Below are 20,558 nucleotides of genomic sequence, written 5' to 3'. Positions count from 1 at the left end.
TCTTTGAGGGTAGGGAAGGGTGGGCTTGTAAGGTTCAGGTGGGATGTATGGTTTCTCTCCTTCATCTTGCTCACTTTTGCTTTCTTCTTCTTTTTCATTTTTCTTGCTCTCAACTGAATTTTCTTCTTTTGTGCTCTCTTTTTCTTCTCTCTTGTTTTCACTCTCTTGACCAACTTTTTTACCACTTCTCAAGGTTACAGCCTTACATTGTTCATGAGGGTTTTGTGGTTGGCTAGGTAGTTTCCCATAGGAATTGCTTCCTGATGAGCTTGCTTGTTGCGCTAATTGAGTCTCCAACATGCGGTTGTGGACTTGTAATTGATCCATGGTTTGTCTCATGTGTTGCATTTCTTCCTCCAATTTGCTATTCATCTTACTTTGTTCAGCAAAAAATTTCTCCATCATGTTCTCCAAGGATGGCTTCGGTTCATGGGATGGAAGGGATTGTTGTGCTCTTGCTTGATATCCAGGTGGTGGCTGCCTTGTGGGCTGAAATTGAGGCTGAATTGAGGCCTATTTTGCTGCATAAACTGCTGGTTATGAGCATAATTTGAGCTTTGGCCTTGTTGAGCAAAAGTTGCTTGTGGTCTCCATGTTGAGTTGTTCACATTAGAGTAAGCATTTCCCATAGGTTTCTGTTGATAACCTCCTGCATAAGCAGCTTGTTCTTGCAAATAATCATCTCCATAAGAAGAGTAATCAACTCCACAACTTTGAGTTCCATCTGTGAAGGCAACTTGTTGCATAGTTGTAGGAGTTGAGGTTGTTGCCTTTGTGCAAAAATCACTAAGAAGCTGAGTTAACTGGTCAAATCTTGCATTCATGTAGCTAACTGAGTCTAGTTCATAGATCCCAGCTTTCTTTGGCTCAAGTGCTCTAGGATTTCCCCATAAATGGGTATTATGAGCAATCTTCTCTAATAGATCATAGCATTCTTCACTTGTCATTCTCATGAAATCTCCTCCTGCTTGTGAATCAATTGTGTTTCTTATGGCTGGAGTAACTCTGGTGTAGAAATTCTGAACAATCATCCATTTGGGTATTTCATGATGAGGACATTGCCTTTCAAGCTCCTTAAATCTCATCCAGGATTCATACAAAGTTTCATCATCTCTTGGTTTAAAAGCTACCATCAAATTCCTCAAATGAGTAGTTTTCCCAGGTGGGAAAAATTGAGATAGAAAAGCTTGAGATAGCTGCTCCCAAGTAGCTATAATAGCTTGTGGGAGTGAGTCATACCACTCCAATCTTTGAATCCAAGAGAAAATGGAAATAAGGTGAGCGAATAACTTCATCGAAACTCAGGTTGCCTTTGTGTACCACATATCATCAAAAATTTCTTCAAATGAGAATGAGGATTTTCAAGTGGGCTACCTCCAAATTGTGAATTTTGAACCATTTGAATAAGACCAGTTTTTAATTCAAATTGATTAGCTCCAATAATAGGTCTGTTATCTCTCACATCAGTACATCTAGGAAAAGCATAGTCTAACATGGATCTTCTTTGAGGATCATTTTGATTAGCAACTGCATTTTGCCCGTTTTGCTCGTTTCCTCCATTGTCTCCACCAATAGCTCTATTTTGATTCTCCATATTTTCTATTGTCTCCTCTTGCTCAAATATTTGTTGTTCTTCTTTTTCTGCTTCTTTTCTTCTCTTGTATTCCTTTTTGTTGGCTCGACAGAATTTTTCAATTTCTGGGTTGAACAACAATTCAGTATCACTTGTGCTTTTCGATCGTCTCATAAACAAGAAAAGTACCTGAAAAACACAAGGAACAATAGTGAAAATAAAATAAAATAAAAATTCTAATTAGCTTAAAACAATTAAAATCCAACTTAAAAACAAACAATTCCCCGGCAACGGCGCCAAAAACTTGATACGGTGTGTCCGCAAGTGCACGGGTCACAGTAGTATAGTTTTAAAAATTGATATCGATCCCACAGGGAATTGTGCTTAAATTGGAAATAAAAGTATAAGCAAATTAGAATGACAAAAATTAAAAGATATTAAAAATAAAATCTAAAAATTAAAATTAAGACAAAAATTAAAGATGTAAAATGAAATTTGGAATTAAAATTGGTATTTGAGGAATTAAAACTAGATCAATCAATTAACTAAAATTAATTAAACTAGATTACCCAAAAATTAATTTGAAATATCTATTTATGAAATTGAGAGGAATTAAATCTAAATTCAATAAAAATAAAAATAAAGTGATTATAGAAATTGGATTTAAATTTAAATTGCTATTTATGAGGTTTGGAGGATTTATATCTAATTTCAATGAAAAATAAATTGATTCTAGAGATTGGATTTTCAATATTGTTTGCATGTGATTTTTTCCTAATTTAGCCAAACACATGAGAATTGCAATTTTGAGGGAAATCAATTCTTAAATTTTTGAAACCTTTTTCAAGCATCTCAAAATTGGTTTTCATTAAATCAAACCCTGTTTTCACGGTATTTCAAATCTAACAAAAACCCAATTAATGCTCTAATTGATTTTTGGAAAGTTCCCCTTAATCTTCTTAGCTTATTTCTAACACCAAGAAAATAAAGTTTATTGCAAGATTATCTATCCCCAATATTCACTTTTCAGTCCATCTATTAAGGATTAAAACTTAACTTAATGAGGGCCCATTCATCAAGCAAGGAAATAAGCACACAAGCAATAAATCAAAATATAACAATCTTCATTTAAATGGCTAAATCAGTTCAAAACCACAAAACAAATCAATATTTACAAACCCATCTCTAGAATCTCAATCAACTACTCACAAATCATTGTTTAAAAACAAACCCAAATGAAGAAATGAAGAGATAATGGAAATGTAAGCTAAAAGGGGTAGAAAAACCCAGCAAATTTGCAGCAGATTCTGCTGCACAAAAGTGCAGAAAACGTGATCTGCAGCTGCTGGAAAAAGATGCAGAAGTGCACGGGTCACAGTAGTATAGTTTTAAAAATTGATATCGATCCCACAGGGAATTGTGCTTAAATTGGAAATAAAAGTATAAGCAAATTAGAATGACAAAAATTAAAAGATATTAAAAATAAAATCTAAAAATTAAAATTAAGACAAAAATTAAAGATGTAAAATGAAATTTGGAATTAAAATTGGTATTTGAGGAATTAAAACTAGATCAATCAATTAACTAAAATTAATTAAACTAGATTACCCAAAAATTAATTTGAAATATCTATTTATGAAATTGAGAGGAATTAAATCTAAATTCAATAAAAATAAAAATAAAGTGATTATAGAAATTGGATTTAAATTGGATTTAAATTTAAATTGCTATTTATGAGGTTTGGAGGATTTATATCTAATTTCAATGAAAAATAAATTGATTCTAGAGATTGGATTTTCAATATTGTTTGCATGTGATTTTTCCCTAATTTAGCCAAACACATGAGAATTGCAATTTTGAGGGAAATCAATTCTTAAATTTTTGAAACCTTTTTCAAGCATCTCAAAATTGGTTTTCATTAAATCAAACCCTGTTTTCACGGTATTTCAAATCTAACAAAAACCCAATTAATGCTCTAATTGATTTTTGGAAAGTTCCCCTTAATCTTCTTAGCTTATTTCTAACACCAAGAAAATAAAGTTTATTGCAAGATTATCCATCCCCAATATTCACTTTTCAGTCCATCTATTAAGGATTAAAACTTAACTTAATGAGGGCCCATTCATCAAGCAAGGAAATAAGCACACAAGCAATAAATCAAAATATAACAATCTTCATTTAAATGGCTAAATCAGTTCAAAACCACAAAACAAATCAATATTTACAAACCCATCTCTAGAATCTCAATCAACTACTCACAAATCATTGTTTAAAAATAAACCCAAATGAAGAAATGAAGAAATAATGGAAATGTAAGCTTAAAGGGGTAGAAAAACCCAGCAGATTTGCAGCAGGATCTCTGCAGAAAAGTGCAGAAACGTGATCCTTGCTGCTGCTGGAAGAAGATGCAGAAGATGCTCCTCCCTTTCCCTCTTTCTATCTTTCTAAAAATGCCTCCCTTGCTCTCTATCACACTTGCTTACAAAGTCTCTCACATGTTTAAACATATTAGGCCAATAGAAACCTGATGTCAAGACTTTTTCAACAGTTTTTGAGACACAAAAATGACCACCGTATTCAGAGGAATGACAATGGTAAATAACATCATTTATTTCTTCCTCTGGTATACATTTGTGTGTTGAATGTGGAATTAAAATTGGAATTCCAGCTTGCTATGAATTTGTGTGTTTATTTCTAATAGCTATGAATAAGGGTAAATTATGTGCAAAAACTTGATACTGTGTGTATATCCGCAAGTGCACGGGTCACAGTAGTATAGTTTTAAAAATTGATATCGATCCCACAGGGAATTGTGCTTAAATTGGAAATAAAAGTATAAGCTAATTAGAATGACAAAAATTAAAAGATATTAAAAATAAAATCTAAAAATTAAAATTAAGACAAAAATTAAAGATGTAAAATGAAATTTGGAATTAAAATTGGTATTTGAGGAATTAAAACTAGATCAATCAATTAACTAAAATTAATTAAACTAGATTACCAAAAATTAATTTGAAATTTCTATTTATGAAATTAAGAAGAATTAAATCTAAAAAAAATAAAGTAATTCTAGATATTGGATTTAAATTGAAATTGCTATTTATGAGATTTGGAGGATTTAAATCTAAATTCAATGAAAATTAAATTGATTCTAGAGATTGGATTTTCAATATTGTTTGCATGTGATTTTTCCCAAATTTAGCCAAACACATGAGAATTGCAATTTTGAGGGAAATCAATTCTTAAATTTTTGAAACCTTTTTCAAGCATCTCAAAATTGGTTTTCATTAAATCAAACCCTGTTTTCACGGTATTTCAAATCTAACAAAAACCCAATTAATGCTCTAATTGATTTTTGGAAAGTTCCCCTTAATCTTCTTAGCTTATTTCTAACACTAAGAAAATAAAGTTTATTGCAAGATTATCCATCCCCAATATTCACTTTTCAGTCCATCTATTAAGGATTAAAACTTAACTTAATGAGGGCCCATTCATCAAGCAAGGAAATAAGCACACAAGCAATTAATCAAAATATAACAATCTTCATTTAAATGGCTAAATCAGTTCAAAACCACAAAACAAATCAATATTTACAAACCCATCTCTAGAATCTCAATAAACTACTCACAAATCATTGTTTAAAGACAAACCCAAATGAAGAAATGAAGAAATAATGGAAATGTAAGCTAAAAGGGGTAGAAAAACCCAGCAAATTTGCAGCAGGATCTCTGCAGAAAAGTGCAGAAACGTGATCCTTGCTGCTGCTGGAAGAAGATGCAGAAGATGCTCCTCCCTTTCCCTCTTTCTATCTTTCTAAAAATGCCTCCCTTGCTCTCTATGGAAAGAAAGTGATAAAGGGCACTTTATATAGGCGAGGGGACTGTTCTAGAATGGGTAAAAGGGGGAAGGATCCAGAGAAAGTGAGGTAAAAAGGCTGGAGTAACGGAAATGCCACGTCAACAATTTTCCAGTAAAAACGACATAAGCCGAGTCAGTTGTGTCGCGGGTTGTGTCGCTCTCGGCGTGAATATCTGACGATCGACACAACCTGCGACATAAGCTAATTCGGTTGTGCTGCAGGTTGTGTCGCTCTCGGCCATTTTTAACTCAACTTCAAAATTTTTGCAATTCGACTTTAATCTCCTCCAAATGGCTACTCTGATCAAAATTCATCAAATTTCTCCAGATTTAACCTACAAAGCAAATAAATTCCAAAAATTAAACTAAGAAATGTGAAAATTGTAAAATTGACTAAATATATACTAATATCTAAAATAATAGCTATGAATAAGGGTAAATTATGTGCAAAAATTATACCTAAATGATGATATAAAATGCATGCATCAAATTCCCCCATACTCAAACTCTTGCTTGTTCTCAAGCAAAAATTTCATTGAAACTCATTTGGAAGGGAATAGAATCAGTCTTTGAGAACACAAAATTCACTAATCCAAACTACCAACTTACCTCTAGCCACCAACATTCCAAATTCCCACCAGCAAAAGCACAAAGAATGAAGCAAGCACTCTCAACTATTACAGAATAGCTAAGAATTAACCAATCAACCCAAGCAACAAATACCAACCAGCTACAAGAGTCAATTGTGCCAAAACAAACCTAAATGAAATAAATAGCCAATGTGTCTCAAATAGATGGTGAGTAATGTATGGAAGATTATATTGCCAAACCCATATGCAAGCATAAAAGATCTAACTCTACTAATGTAACAAGCATTTTTCAAAGAATCATTAGGTCTTTTTAAGGGTTGTAATGGAGTCAAATAGGGTAAGATTGTGGTTAACAAAGAAAGGGAATAAGGTAAACAAAACATGAGAATAATATTAACCATGAAACTCAAAGTGCATCCATTTTTTTTTTTTTTATATAATACTAATTTTTTTTTATCAAGAGGAAAGAAATTCACAATGAATCTTAAGTGCTAACACAATAAAGGGACTACTTTTATAATATATTTTTTATTTTGTATGTGTCCCTATTTCATGTCACACCCAAAATTACCTTTGGGATATTTTGGTGACCTTTTCAACTTTTCACAATTACTCTAGCACTTTTCAAGATGTTTCAATCCTCCGAGCCTATATCATTATCATTTTTTATGCACTTAATTGCTAAAATATTATTCTCATAGATAGGTGGTAGTGTTTAGGTTTAATGGCTCGGTAAATGATTTGGGTTCCAAAGAAATTAGGGAATTAAAGTTCAAGGGGGTTTGCAAGGGTTAAAATGAGATTAAGGTAGGTTAAGGCTAAATGTGAGGTTTAAAATATGAAGAAATGCCTAAATCATATTCTTATCAAATGCAAGTTAAAAATTTCGCTTTGAAAGATCTAAGATGCTTGTTCTAGGAATGGTGAGACGACAAGGACCATTTTCTTCCTTAAAGGCTTATCCAGACACTCAAAACTCAAAATAACTAACTAGCACTGCATACCTAGATTGATATATTAATTTTCAGCTATTAAGTAAGAGAAAGAATAATGCTTAAGACTTTGTACCCAGCTGGAACTTTCATTCCACTAACCATCTAAAGGCAAGTTGGATTGCTTGAATAAGTGGCTTATGGAATTCAAAGACTGGTTTAAAAATCCAAAAATTGTGAATGAATGAATGAAATGCATGAGTGTATAAATGTATAGTCAACCTATATGCAACTAAGTACTAAGTATATATGAAGCTATATGCAGTGTATATAAGTGAATATGTACAAGTATGAAGTAATGAATGAGTATGTCACTATATGCAAATGAAAAAGGAAAAAAAAAAAATAATTTTTGCAAAAAATTTACCCTCTCCCCCATACTCAGAATGAACATTGTCCTCAATGTTAAAAATGTGCAAGGAATGGGATAATTTGGCTATATGTGCATAGAGAAATTATTACCCTGTTGCATAAGCGATAGCACAACTTGTGTTGAAAGTGACACAAGCTGAGATAAGAAGTGTTACCTCATTGAAGTGCAGCCAATTTAATTAGGTAAAATTTGGACAGCTGCTGCACTCATTGCAAAAGAAACAGTGCAATGGAATCCATTAAATCGATTAATCTCAAAAATTTGGAATAGGGAAGTTAAGCGCAGATAATATAATTATCAAGTGTAAATTTTAAAGCGAGTGAGCAATGTACTAAAAACATAAAAGAAAAATGTATGTTATGAGGAACTAAAAAAAACTGAATAAGTAAATGGTTAAAATAAAAACAACACAAGCAAAATATTAACAAGTTCAAAATACTAATTAACGAAATTAAAGACATGAAATGTAAATGGAGAATAAAAGCTGGTCAGTCGGGTATGAGAAGTCCTTTGCCCTTGCCATCTTGTGACGGTGGTGGTGCTTGTGGTGGCTGCTGTGGAGAGAGAATGTTCAAAATCAGTGCTTGGTTTGTTTCGATCTTCTCCAGCTTAGCTCGCATGACTTTCAATTCATCTTGCATTTCAGCACTTCGATCCAAATATATGTCAGCTAAATCTCGTAGTGTCTGAAAATTGACCTCTGTAATTTGCCGAAAAGAATAGATCTCATCACTGAGATTCTCCATGAATGTCAAAAGAGTTGCTATGGATGGTCCAGAAGCTGTTGATGAAGCAGGTTGAGCGGCTGGTGGAGCTCGGCGTGAAGGTTGTGTGGGAGGCTGCACAAATGGTCGCTCAGATGCTGAGGAGGAACTAATGGCAGTGGGAGAACCAGGTGGTTTGTCTGTTAGTGCAGGAATCTCATACTGCTTGGTAGCTTCATTTTTGATACAAAATTTTTGGTTGGCTAGATGAGGTCCATCCAAAAATAACAAACCGATTGGAAGAAGCAGACACTTGTGCATTTGAGGATTAAACCCAAAATAATGTGTAATAGGTGTGACCAAGCCTCCAAAGACAATACTACCAGTACCCCTAGTGGTCTGGCGAATCACATGGCGGCAGAAATAATAACCAGGGGAAGCTTTTCTGCCAGTTTTTGCACACCACAAAAAGAAGAGATCATATTGTGACATTGTGCCAACACTGGATCCTCTGCCTAAAACTGTATTTGCAATTAGGCGCTGAAGCAATCTCAAGGCATGATTCTCAATCTTGGAGGCCTTACTGTGTCTTGGTTTGAAGTTGCCTGCTGAAGGTGCAATGCGCTTCCAAAATTCATACGCATTATAGTCCCATTGGTTAGTAGGTATTTTGAACAGACCATCAGGTGGAAAGCCAAATATATGGTGAAAATTATCCATAGACAGCACCCTATCTTGACCAAGGCATCTAAAATGGATCGTCAAGTCATTGTCCAAAGCAATTTTATGCTCATTAATGGACAGGGAGGCCAGAAATTCCTGCACTAAAATGGGGTAGACCAGTTCCTGTTTATGTGCAAATCGCACCCAACCTAAAGCATCTAACAGAGACTGCATTTCATCATAAATCTTCAAGGTTTTAAGTGTAGACACATCCAAATACCTTGTTTGAATCATTTGTCGGGCTGCAACCCTTGCCTTATTTTTCTTCATTTCGGCAGTAGGTAGTGTCCAATGTGTAGCGAAGAGGCAAAGAGGAAGGGAATGCAAGGTTACCTCTAGATGTACCGGGGCGTTTGACCGCAGATTTCGGAATGCCACGTCGTTCAGCAGGCGCGGCGGGCATTGGAGGTGGGCTTGGGGGTTGTTGTGCGGCTGGTTCGGGTTGTTTCCGCTTGACGCCGGCCGTCGATTTGTGAGGTTTGATACTTTTCGCCTTTTTCTTTTTGAGTGTGGCGATCGGAGCATTAGCAGAATGGGCCGGCGATGGGTCGGCGTGCATGGGTGGGGTGGTTTGGGGGTTGTTGTGTGGGGAGTGGGGAGGCGAGTTTTCAAATGATAATGGAGAGTCGGTCATGGCGAAATGGAGGGTCGTGATCGGGGAAAGAGAAATATGGGAAGAGTTGCGGCCGGTGAAGGTGACGGGAAAAATGGAGGTTACGGCAGGGAGGGTTGTGTCGGGGGCGATGTTGAGAGGAAGATGAAGGTAATGGGCTATCGGGTTAGGGTCTTTAGGTTTGGGTTGTGGGCTTGGGTATAGGCTTTTGGGTTTGCTGCTGGTTTTTAGGTTTAATTTCGGGCTTGGGCTGGTGGGTGCAGTTTTTAGGGCTTTGGGTTTCTTCTTTGGCCCATTCCGGTGAAGAGAGTTTTTATTCCAAAAGGGTGCCCAGCGAACACAAGCGGCGACACAAGCAAAACCCGGTTATGTAATCTGCTGCCCAATTTGACCAAATTTCATAGCACCTAAAAAAAATTGAAACAAATTAGATTTCAAATGATTAAACCTTCATAACATGAATTCTAATTGTTCAACCTGTTATGTTCATTAAATACTTACACAAAATAATTTTTCAAAGCACCAATTCACACACCCATTTTCAAATAATTTTCTTGTTAAACCAAGATGTTAAAATTTGGAAAAATTTTCTCTTAAAATTAACCAAAAGGGCAATGAATCCAGCAATATGAACCAGCAAATACTCAACAAAAGAGAGATGAAAATTATAAGTGAACAAATTAAAAACCTAAAATTTAAAGCTAAAATTTAAAGCTAAATAAAATTTTTATTGCTCATTTGCTTGCAATGCATTGCATCCCATCTGCACAAGGAAATTAGAACAATGTTAAATTCTGAATACGGAGTATATAAAAAAAACTTAAAACAAATGAAAGAAAAATTGGGAGTTATGCACAAAAATGCTAAGTTTAGGTCTTTAGCTTGACCATACTCACTCAAGATGTTATGGAGAATGAGAGAGATAACAAGTTGCTATCTTCTCGATTGGCTCACCAACTGAATAGTGCCTCAATCTTTGTCCATTTACCTTAAAATTACCAGATTTTTCACCAAAAATTTCCACAGCACCATGAGGTAAAACTTTCACAATTTTGAATGGACCTGACCACCTTGATTTTAATTTTCCTGGAAAAAATTTTAACCTTGAATTGAATAAGAGAACCAAATCTCCTTCTTTAAAGTCCTTTTTCTTGATATGTTTATCATGCCATTTTTTTGTTCTTTCTTTATAGATCTTAGCATTTTCATAAGCATCAAGTCTCAATTCTTCTAATTCATCAAGTTGCAAAAGTCTTCTGTGTCCAGCAGCTTGTAAATCAAAATTGATTGCTCTAATGGCCCAATAAGCTTTGTGTTCTAATTCTACGGGCAAATGGCATGATTTCCCAAAAACTAACCTATAAGGTGTAGTTCCTATGGGGGTTTTAAATGCTGTTCTATATGCCCAAAGAGTGTCATCTAATTTAAGGGACCAATCTTTTACGGACTTATTGTGATTTTCTCCAAGATTTGCTTGATTTCTCTATTTGTGATTTCTACTTGGCCATTTGTTTGAGGGTGATATGGTGTGGCAATCCTATGCTTTACCCCATATTTTCTCATCAATTTTTCAAATTGGTGGTTGCAAAAATGGCTACCACCATCACTGATTATGGCACGTGGGGCACCAAACAGTCAAAACAAATTTTTGAGAATTTCACCACAACTTTTGCATCATTGGTAGGTGTAGCAATAGCTTCTACCCATTTAGATACATAGTCCACCCCTACCAAGATATATTTATTTCCATAAGAAGATGGAAATGGCCCCATGAAATCAATTCCCCATACATCAAACAATTCAACTTCTAATATGGACTGTTGGGGCATCTCATCTCTTTTGGAAATGTTGCCTACCCTTTGGCACCTATCACACTTGCTTACAAAGTCTCTCACATGTTTAAACATATTAGGCCAATAGAAACCTGATGTCAAGACTTTTTCAACAGTTTTTGAGACACTAAAATGACCACCATATTCAGAGGAATGACAATGGTAAATAACATCATTTATTTCTTCCTCTGGTATACATCTTCTAATTATTCCATCATTGCATCTCCTAAACAAAAGAGGTTCTTCCCAAGAATAAAATTTAACATCATGCAAGAATCTTTTCTTTTGCTGCCAAGATAAATCAGGTGGCAAGACACCACAAGACAAGAAATTCACAATATCAGCAAACCATGGAAGTGCAGAATTCAACACATACAACTGCTCATTCATGAAAAACTCATCAATTGGCACAATTTCATCATCTTTATTTTCAGTTTTTATCCTAGAAAGGTGATCAGCCACCACATTCTCAACACCCTTTTTATCTCTTGCTATGAAACAATGGTAAATAAACGTGATCAGCCACCAAATTTCATTTTACATCTTTATTTACACATAAGCCACCACCGTATCATCATTTAGGTATAATTTTTGCACATAATTTACCCTTATTCATAGCTATTATTTTAGATATTAGTATATATTTAGTCAATTTTACAATTTTCACATTTCTTAGTTTAATTTTTGGAATTTATTTGCTTTGTAGGTTAAATCTGGAGAAATTTGATGAATTTTGATCAGAGTAGCCATTTGGAGGAGATTAAAGTCGAATTGCAAAAAAATTTTGAAGTTGAGTTAAAAATGGCCGAGAGCGACACAACCTGCAGCACAACCGAATTAGCTTATGTCGCAGGTTGTGTCGATCGTCAGATATTCACGCCGAGAGCGACACAACCCGCGACACACCCTTCCCTCTTTCACGGCTGATCACGTGGCAAATTCCTTGAAGTGCTAAAGAAGTTGTATATCAATGTGCCATTCACTGAGGCACTATCCCAAATGCCAAGTTATGCCAAGTTTTTGAAGGAGATTCTTTCCAACAAGAGAAGGCTAGAAGATTATGACACCATTAACTTGGGAGAGCAATGCAGTGCTATAATTCAGAAAAAGTTACCTCCCAAACTCAAAGATCCGGGTGTGTTTTCCATTCCTTGTCATATTGGTGATAATTGTGTGGCAAATGCTTTATGTGACCTTGGAGCTAGCGTCAGCCTAATGCCTCTTTCAATATATGAGAAGTTGAATATGGGAGAATTGAAGCCCACAAACATGTATCTTTCATTAGCTGATCGTTCAATTAAGTATCCGGAAGGCATTCTTGAAAATGTGCCTATCAAGGTTGGGAAATTCTACATTCCGGTGGACTTTGTCATTTTAGATATGGAAGAAGACACAAAAGTTCCTATCTTATTGGGAAGACCCTTTTTGGCAACAGCTGGTGCATTAATTGATGTGAAGGGTGAGCAATTGACACTTAGAGTGGGAGATGATCAAATGATATTCAACATCAATCCAGCCATGAAAAGGAAAAGATGTTAAATTTGATTTTAATCAAGATTGTATAGTTTCTTTTTGCAGGTTGAAGACGGCCTTAACAACAGCTCCTATCATGCAACCCCCAGATTGGACTTTGCCATTCGAAATCATGTGTGATGCAAGCGAGTTTGCTGTTGGAGCTGTCCTTGGCCAGCGAAAAGATAGAAAACCTTATGCCATTTACTATGCAAGCCGAACCCTTGATGAAGCCCAAGTCAATTACGCTACAACTGAAAAGGAGTTCCTTGCGGTAGTATTTGCACTCAATAAATTTCGTTCTTATTTGGTCAACTCAAAGGTAATTGTTTTCACTGATCATGTAGCAATAAAGTATTTAATGAGCAAGAAAGAAGCTAAATCTAGGTTGATTAGATGGATATTGTTAGTTGATTTGGAAATAAGAGATAAAAAGGGTGTTGAGAATGTGGTGGCTGATCACCTTTCTAGGATGAAAACTGAAAATAAAGATGATGAAATTGTGCCAATTGATGAGTTTTTCATGAATGAGCAGTTGTATGTGTTGAATTCTGCACTTCCATGGTTTGCTGATATTGTGAATTTCTTATCTTGTGGTGTCTTGCCACCTGATTTGTCTTGGCAGCAAAAGAAAAGATTCTTGCATGATGTTAAATTTTATTCTTGGGAAGAACCTCTTTTGTTTAGGAGATGCAATGATGGAATAATTAGAAGATGTATACCGGAGGAAGAAATGCATGATGTTATTTACCATTGTCATTCCTCTGAATATGGTGGTCATTTTAGTGTCTCAAAAACTGTTGAAAAGATCTTAACATCAGGTTTCTATTGGCCTAATATGTTTAAACATGTGAGAGACTTTGTAAGCAGGTGTGATAGGTGTCAAAGAGTAGGCAACATTTCCAAGAGAGATGAGATGCCCCAACAGTCCATATTAGAAGTTGAATTATTTGATGTATGGGGAATTGATTTCATGGGGCCATTTCCATCTTCTTATGGGAATAAATATATCTTGGTAGGGGTAGACTATGTATCTAAATGGGTAGAAGCTATTGCTACACCTACCAATGATGCAAAAGTTGTGGTGAAATTTCTGAAAAAATTTGTTTTGACCAGGTTTGGTGCCCCACGTGCCATAATTAGTGATGGTGGTAGCCATTTTTGCAACCACCAATTTGAAAAATTGATGAGAAAATATGGGGTAAAACATAGGATTGCCACACCATATCACCCTCAATCAAATGGCCAAGTAGAAATCACAAATAGAGAAATCAAGCAAATCTTGGAGAAAACTGTCAATAAGTCCAGAAAAGATTGGTTCCTTAAATTAGATGACACTCTTTGGGCATATAGAACAGCATTTAAAACCCCCATAGGAACTACACCTTATAGGTTAGTTTTTGGGAAATCATGCCATTTGCCCGTAGAATTAGAACATAAAGCTTATTGGGCCATTAGAGCAATCAATTTTGATTTACAAGCTGCTGGACATAAAAGACTTTTGCAACTTGATGAATTAGAAGAATTGAGACTTGATGCTTATGAAAATGCTAGGATCTATAAAGAAAGAACAAAAAAATGGCATGATAAGCATATCAAGAAAAAGGACTTTAAAGAAGGAGATTTGGTTCTCTTATTCAATTCAAGGTTAAAATTTTTTCCAGGAAAATTAAAATCAAGGTGGTCAGGCCCATTTAAAATTGTAAAAGTTCTCCCCCATGGTGCTGTTGAAATTTTTGGTGAAAAATCGGGTAATTTCAAGGTAAATGGGCAAAGGTTGAGGCACTATTCAGTTGGTGAGCCAATTGAGAAGATAGCAACTTGCTATCTTTCTCATTCTCCATGAAATTTTGAGTAAGTATGGTCAAGCTAAAAACCTAAACTTAGCATTTTTGTGCATAACTCCCAATTTTTCTTTCATTTGTTTTAAGATTTTTTTTTTATATACTCCTTATTCAGAGTTTAACATTGTTCTAATTTCCTTGTGCAGATGGGATATAATGCATTGCAAGCAAATGAGCATAAAAAAAAAAAAAAAAACATTTCATGTCTTTATTTTAGTTGCTTAATTCATTAGTGTTTTTAACTTGTTTAGTTAATATTCTGCTTGTGTTGTTTTTCCTTTACTTGAACCATTTACTTATTCAGTTTTTTTAGTTCCTCATAAAATACATTTTTCTTTTATGTCTTTAGTACATTGCTCACTTGCTTTGATATGCTCCTTCGGAATTTACACTTGATGGCTATATTTTTGAGCTTAACTTCTCTATTCCAAATTTTTGAGTTTAATTGATTTAATGGATTCCATTGCACTGTTTCTTTTGCAATGAGTGCAGCAGCTGTCCAAATTTTATCTAATTAAATTGGCTGCACTTCAATGAGGTAACAATTCTCATCTCAGCTTGTGTCACTGTCAACACAAGTTGTGCTCTCGCTTATGCAACAGGGTAATAATTTCTCTATGCACATATAGCCAAATTATCCCATTCCTTGCACTCTTTTAACATTGAGGACAATGTTCATTCTGAGTATGGGGGAGAGGGTAAATTTTTTGCAAAAATTATTTTTCCTTGCAAAAATTATTTTTCTTTTTCATTTGCATATAGCGACACACTCATTACTTCATACTTGTACATATTCACGTATATACACTGCATATAGCTTCATATACTTAGTTATGCATACTTAGTTGCATATAGGTTGACTATACATTTACACTCATGCATATCATTCACTCATTTAAAATTTTTGAATTTTTAAACCAGTCTTTGAATTCCATAAGCCACTTATTCAAGCAAACCAACTTGCCTTTAGATGGTTAGTGGAATGAAAGTTCCAGCTGGGTACAAAGTCTTAAGCATTATTCTTTCTCTTACTTAATAGCTGAAAATTAATATATCAATCTAGGTATGCAGTGCTAGTTAGTTATTTTGAGTTTTGAGTGTCTGGATAAGCCTTTAAGGAAGAAAATGGTCCTTGTCGTCTCACCATTCCTAGAACAAGCATCTTAGATCTTTCAAAGCGAAATTTTTAACTTGCATTTGATAAGAATATGATTTAGGCATTTATTCATATTTTAAACCTCGCATTTAGCCTTAACCTACCTTAATCTCATTTTAACCCTTGCAAACCCCCTTGAACCTTAATTCCCTAATTTCTTTGGAACCCAAATCTTTTACCTAGCCATTAAACCTAAACACTACCACCTATTTATGAGAATAATATTTTAGCAATTAAGTGCATAAAAAAATATATAAAAAAAAATTAAAAAAAAAAAAAAACTTGGAGGATTGAAACATCTTGAAAAGTGCTAGAGTAATTGTCAAAAGTTGAAAAGGTCACCAAAATATCCCAAAGGTAATTTTGGGTGTGACATGAAATAGGGACACATACAAAATCAAAATAAAATAAAATAAAATAAGCATAAAAAAAAAAATAGTCCCTTTGTATAATCATTGTGATAGCACTTGAGATTCATTGTGAATTTCTTTCCTCTTGATATATAAAAAAAAAAAAAAATGGATGCACTTTGAGTTTCATGATTAATATTATTCTCATATTTTGTTTACCTTATTCCCTTTCTTTGTTAACCACAATCTTACCCTATTAGACCCCATTACAACCCTTAAAAAGACCTAATGATTCTTTGAAAGATGCTTGTTACATTAGTAGAGTTAGATCTTTTATGCTTGCATATGGGTTTGGCAATATAATCTTCCATACATTACTCACCATCCATTTGAGACATATTGGCTATCTATTTCATTTAGGTTTGTTTTGGCACAATTGACTCTTGTAGTTGGTTGGTATTTGTTGCTTGGGTTGATTGGTTAATTCTTAGCTATTATGTAATAGTTGAGAGTGCTTGCTTCATTCTTTGTGCTTTTGCTGGTGGGAATTTGGAATGTTGGTAGCTAGAGGTAAGTTGGTAGTTTGGATTAGTGAATTTTGTGTTCTCAAAGACTGATTCTATTCCCTTCCAAATGAGTTTCAATGAAATTTTTGCTTGAGGACAAGCAAGAGTTTGAGTATGGGGGAATTTGATGCATGCATTTTATATCATCATTTAGGTATAATTTTTGCACATAATTTACCCTTATTCATAGCTATTATTTTAGATATTAGTATATATTTAGTCAATTTTACAATTTTCACATTTCTTAGTTTAATTTTTGGAATTTATTTGCTTTGTAGGTTAAATCTGGAGAAATTTGATGAATTTTGATCAGAGTAGCCATTTGGAGGAGATTAAAGTCGAATTGCAAAAATTTTGAAGTTGAGTTAAAAATGGTAGAGCGACACAACTCGCAAAGACAACCGAATTAGCTTATGTCGCAGGTTGTGTCGATCGTCAGATATTCACGCCGAGAGCGACACAACCCGCGACACAACTGACTCGGCTTATGTCGTTTTTACTGGAAAATTTTTGACGTGGCATTTCCGTTACTCCAGCCTTTTTACCTCACTTTCTCTGGATCCTTCCCCCTTTTACCCATTCTAGAACAGTCCCCTCGCCTATATAAAGTGCCCTTTATCACTTTCTTTCCATAGAGAGCAAGGGAGGCATTTTTAGAAAGATAGAAAGAGGGAAAGGGAGGAGCATCTTCTGCATCTTCTTCCAGCAGCAGCAAGGATCACGTTTCTGCACTTTTCTGCAGAGATCCTGCTGCAAATCTGCTGGGTTTTTCTACCCCTTTAAGCTTACATTTCCATTATCTCTTCATTTCTTCATTTGGGTTTGTTTTTAAACAATGATTTGTGAGTAGTTGATTGAGATTCTAGAGATGGGTTTGTAAATATTGATTTGTTTTGTGGTTTTGAACTGATTTAGCCATTTAAATGAAGATTGTTATATTTTGATTTATTGCTTGTGTGCTTATTTCCTTGCTTGATGAATGGGCCCTCATTAAGTTAAGTTTTAATCCTTAATAGATGGACTGAAAAGTGAATATTGGGGATAGATAATCTTGCAATAAACTTTATTTTCTTGGTGTTAGAAATAAGCTAAGAAGATTAAGGGGAACTTTCCAAAAATCAATTAGAGCATTAATTGGGTTTTTGTTAGATTTGAAATACCGTGAAAACAGGGTTTGATTTAATGAAAACCAATTTTGAGATGCTTGAAAAAGGTTTCAAAAATTTAAGAATTGATTTCCCTCAAAATTGCAATTCTCATGTGTTTGGCTAAATTAGGGAAAAATCACATGCAAACAATATTGAAAAAATCCAATCTCTAGAATCAATTTATTTTTCATTGAAATTAGATATAAATCCTCCAAACCTCATAAATAGCAATTTAAATTTAAATCCAATTTAAATCCAATTTCTATAATCACTTTATTTTTATTTTTATTGAATTTAGATTTAATTCCTCTCAATTTCATAAATAGATATTTCAAATTAATTTTTGGGTAATCTAGTTTAATTAATTTTAGTTAATTGATTGATCTAGTTTTAATTCCTCAAATACCAATTTTAATTCCAAATTTCATTTTACATCTTTAATTTTTGTCTTAATTTTAATTTTTAGATTTTATTTTTAATATCTTTTAATTTTTGTCATTCTAATTTGCTTATACTTTTATTTCCAATTTAAGCACAATTCCTGTGGGATCGATATCAATTTTTAAAACTATACTACTGTGACACGTGCACTTGCGGACACACCGTATCACGGAGCTGGGACAGCATCTCAATCTCTGTCTTGAATTCTTGGGCACCTTGGCTGGACTCTGGATTCAAGCGCTTGACGGCTACGACCATGGCTCCGTCATCAAGATCACCTCTGTAAACATTGCCAAAGCCACCGACACCGATGACCAAGCTCTCATGGAAGTTGTTTGTTGCGGCTTTAATGTCAACTAGTGAAAAGTGGCGGCATAGTTCTTTCGGCAGTGAAGAAGCTTTTGTCCTTGATGACAGCCCTGTAGAAGGGTTCAACCACCGCCAACAGCTTAATGATTTATGGTAAGAACCATTATGCTTCCTCTTTCTCTGTTGCCGAATATATATGTACCAAAACAAAGAAAGTATTGTGAGCAATCCCATAACACTCCCACCAACAGCAATCAATAACGTTTTCTTGTTGCTGGACTTCTTGGTTGGTAGCCATAACTGAGGCGATGCTGGTTCTGGTGCTGGAGCTGGAGGGACATAATTCGGAAAGGCAAGACTGCCCTCAGAGTCGTTCAACTTGAAAACTTCCATCCCGTTCAAGATAACATCATCGTAATAAGACGCATTAGGATGAAGAGATATGTAAAGATAATAATCGTCAGTCTCTTCTTTACTCCCAACGACTATCATGTAGTCATTGTAGATGGGAATCCGTATGCCGCCGCTTGATTCAAAAACATCAAAGTCCAATTGAGCAGTCTGATTGTCTATGAAGATACTGAATCGCCTATCATTCACTCTTGTAATGACATGCTCAAGAAATTCGCAAAAATGGAGCCTTATCAGATACATAAATCCTTGATCGACAGACACCACCCACGTCAAATTTCTCAACAAGTTGTATGTTTTTTTTGGTCCTAATGATCGAGCAGTCCTGTAGATATCATCTGGTGCTGTGTAGCGTGATATTTTTGAATAATTGGGAGAAAAATTCAATTCTCTGTAAACGACACCAGCCCAAGCCAAAAAATGAATATCGTCCTCCCATAATCTAAACATGCCATTATCTTTTACTGGTAATATGGCGCCGCCTCCAACATTAAACCTGTACATCTTCTCGAGAGCGGTGTCATTTCGGAGATAGAACCGCCACTTTTGGCCAACATAATTGAGGCCTAGGCCAGCCGGTGGAGTGTAGTAAAGATTGGTCGGCATTGATACAATCTCTATTCCATTAATGAAAGCGTACGAGCCATTTGAACTTCCTACAGAGGGAGCGAACGTTATATTCAGTTGCTGGTCCTTCTCAACATTTATGCAGTATTCTTTAATGAAGGTGCTAGTGTTCCAACCACGAGCATAAAAAGTAGCACTGAAATTCCTGAGTAAAGTGTAAGGCCCCGCTTTGACATCGAAGAAGTCCTTAGACCTGTCAAAACCTTGGTATCGAGCAGGGTAGAAGTAGAGGCGGACAAATTTTTGGCCGGCGGTGACAGGAAAAGTGTACGTGAACGGGGATCCAGATAGGCGAGCAGTCGTGTAAGGGACCTGGGAATCGCCTTGGATAAGGGCCGTAGAATATACTGATTTTTTGTAAGATGGTTCCAGAGGACCGAATTTCGATTCCAAGTCTCCAGTCCATTGGCGGCGATCAACGGTGGTATTCTCCGAGGAGCCACAGTCAAGAAGGATAAGATCAGATGGCTGGTACGGAGCATTAGAAGCAGTGGCGAGGTGAAGAAACAGTGAAAATAAAAAAAAGAGAAAGAGGGTGGGTTTGAGAGATGAAAGGTTAATCATACTAGTAGTCGTCAAAACGAGCAGAACTGGTGAAGCCCTTCTGTCAGACAAATGAAAGCACAGGCCTTATTTATCCATCTATCTATTTATATCGTAGAAAAGATAAGTCCACTCGTGAAATTTGAATAGGATTGCACTCTTTCTCATAATTATATAAAATTTATTATTTATATTTTAATAAAATTTATATATTTATGAAAGATAATATTTTATTTTTATATACATTAAAAAAAAAATATATATATATATATATATATATAAACTTAATTTGACTCATATTTTTTTTTAGAATTTCAGCTGACAATAAATTATTAAAAAAATTAGAGAAATTCCTAATGGGTCTTGCATCCCAATTCCCCTGATCTGCCAATG

At 35.0% G+C, this 20,558-nt stretch overlaps 1 protein-coding gene and 1 non-coding gene across 2 annotated transcripts; one reads left to right on the top strand and one right to left on the bottom strand.

Annotated features, from left to right (window-relative positions):
* The first annotated feature begins 1,041 nt into the window (after positions 1-1,041).
* Positions 1,042-1,148, top strand: LOC131183614 (small nucleolar RNA R71). Its single transcript, XR_009151656.1, has one exon. It is a non-coding gene; the product is annotated as a small nucleolar RNA R71 (small nucleolar RNA).
* An 8,676-nt stretch (positions 1,149-9,824) lies between these two features.
* Positions 9,825-20,288, bottom strand: LOC131182837 (receptor-like protein kinase FERONIA). Its single transcript, XM_058152176.1, has 2 exons — positions 18,438-20,288; positions 9,825-9,833 (listed from the first exon to the last, which is right to left on the bottom strand). The coding sequence occupies exons 1-2, from the start codon at positions 20,184-20,186 to the stop codon at positions 9,825-9,827; spliced, it is 1,758 nt and encodes a 585-aa protein (XP_058008159.1). The 5' UTR covers positions 20,187-20,288.
* Positions 20,289-20,558: the final 270 nt, after the last annotated feature.

This window comes from Hevea brasiliensis, chromosome 9 (assembly GCF_030052815.1).
Source record: "Hevea brasiliensis isolate MT/VB/25A 57/8 chromosome 9, ASM3005281v1, whole genome shotgun sequence".
NCBI classification, from domain to species: Eukaryota; Viridiplantae; Streptophyta; class Magnoliopsida; order Malpighiales; family Euphorbiaceae; genus Hevea; species Hevea brasiliensis.
The sequence above is the reverse complement of the archived record's forward strand: the minus strand, read 5'-3'. Positions and strand labels throughout refer to the sequence as shown.

Excerpts from the sequence above, each read along its gene's own strand:
- LOC131182837 (XM_058152176.1), bottom strand. The coding sequence starts at position 20,186 with ATGATTAACCTTTCATCTCTCAAACCCACCCTCTTTCTCTTTTTTTTA.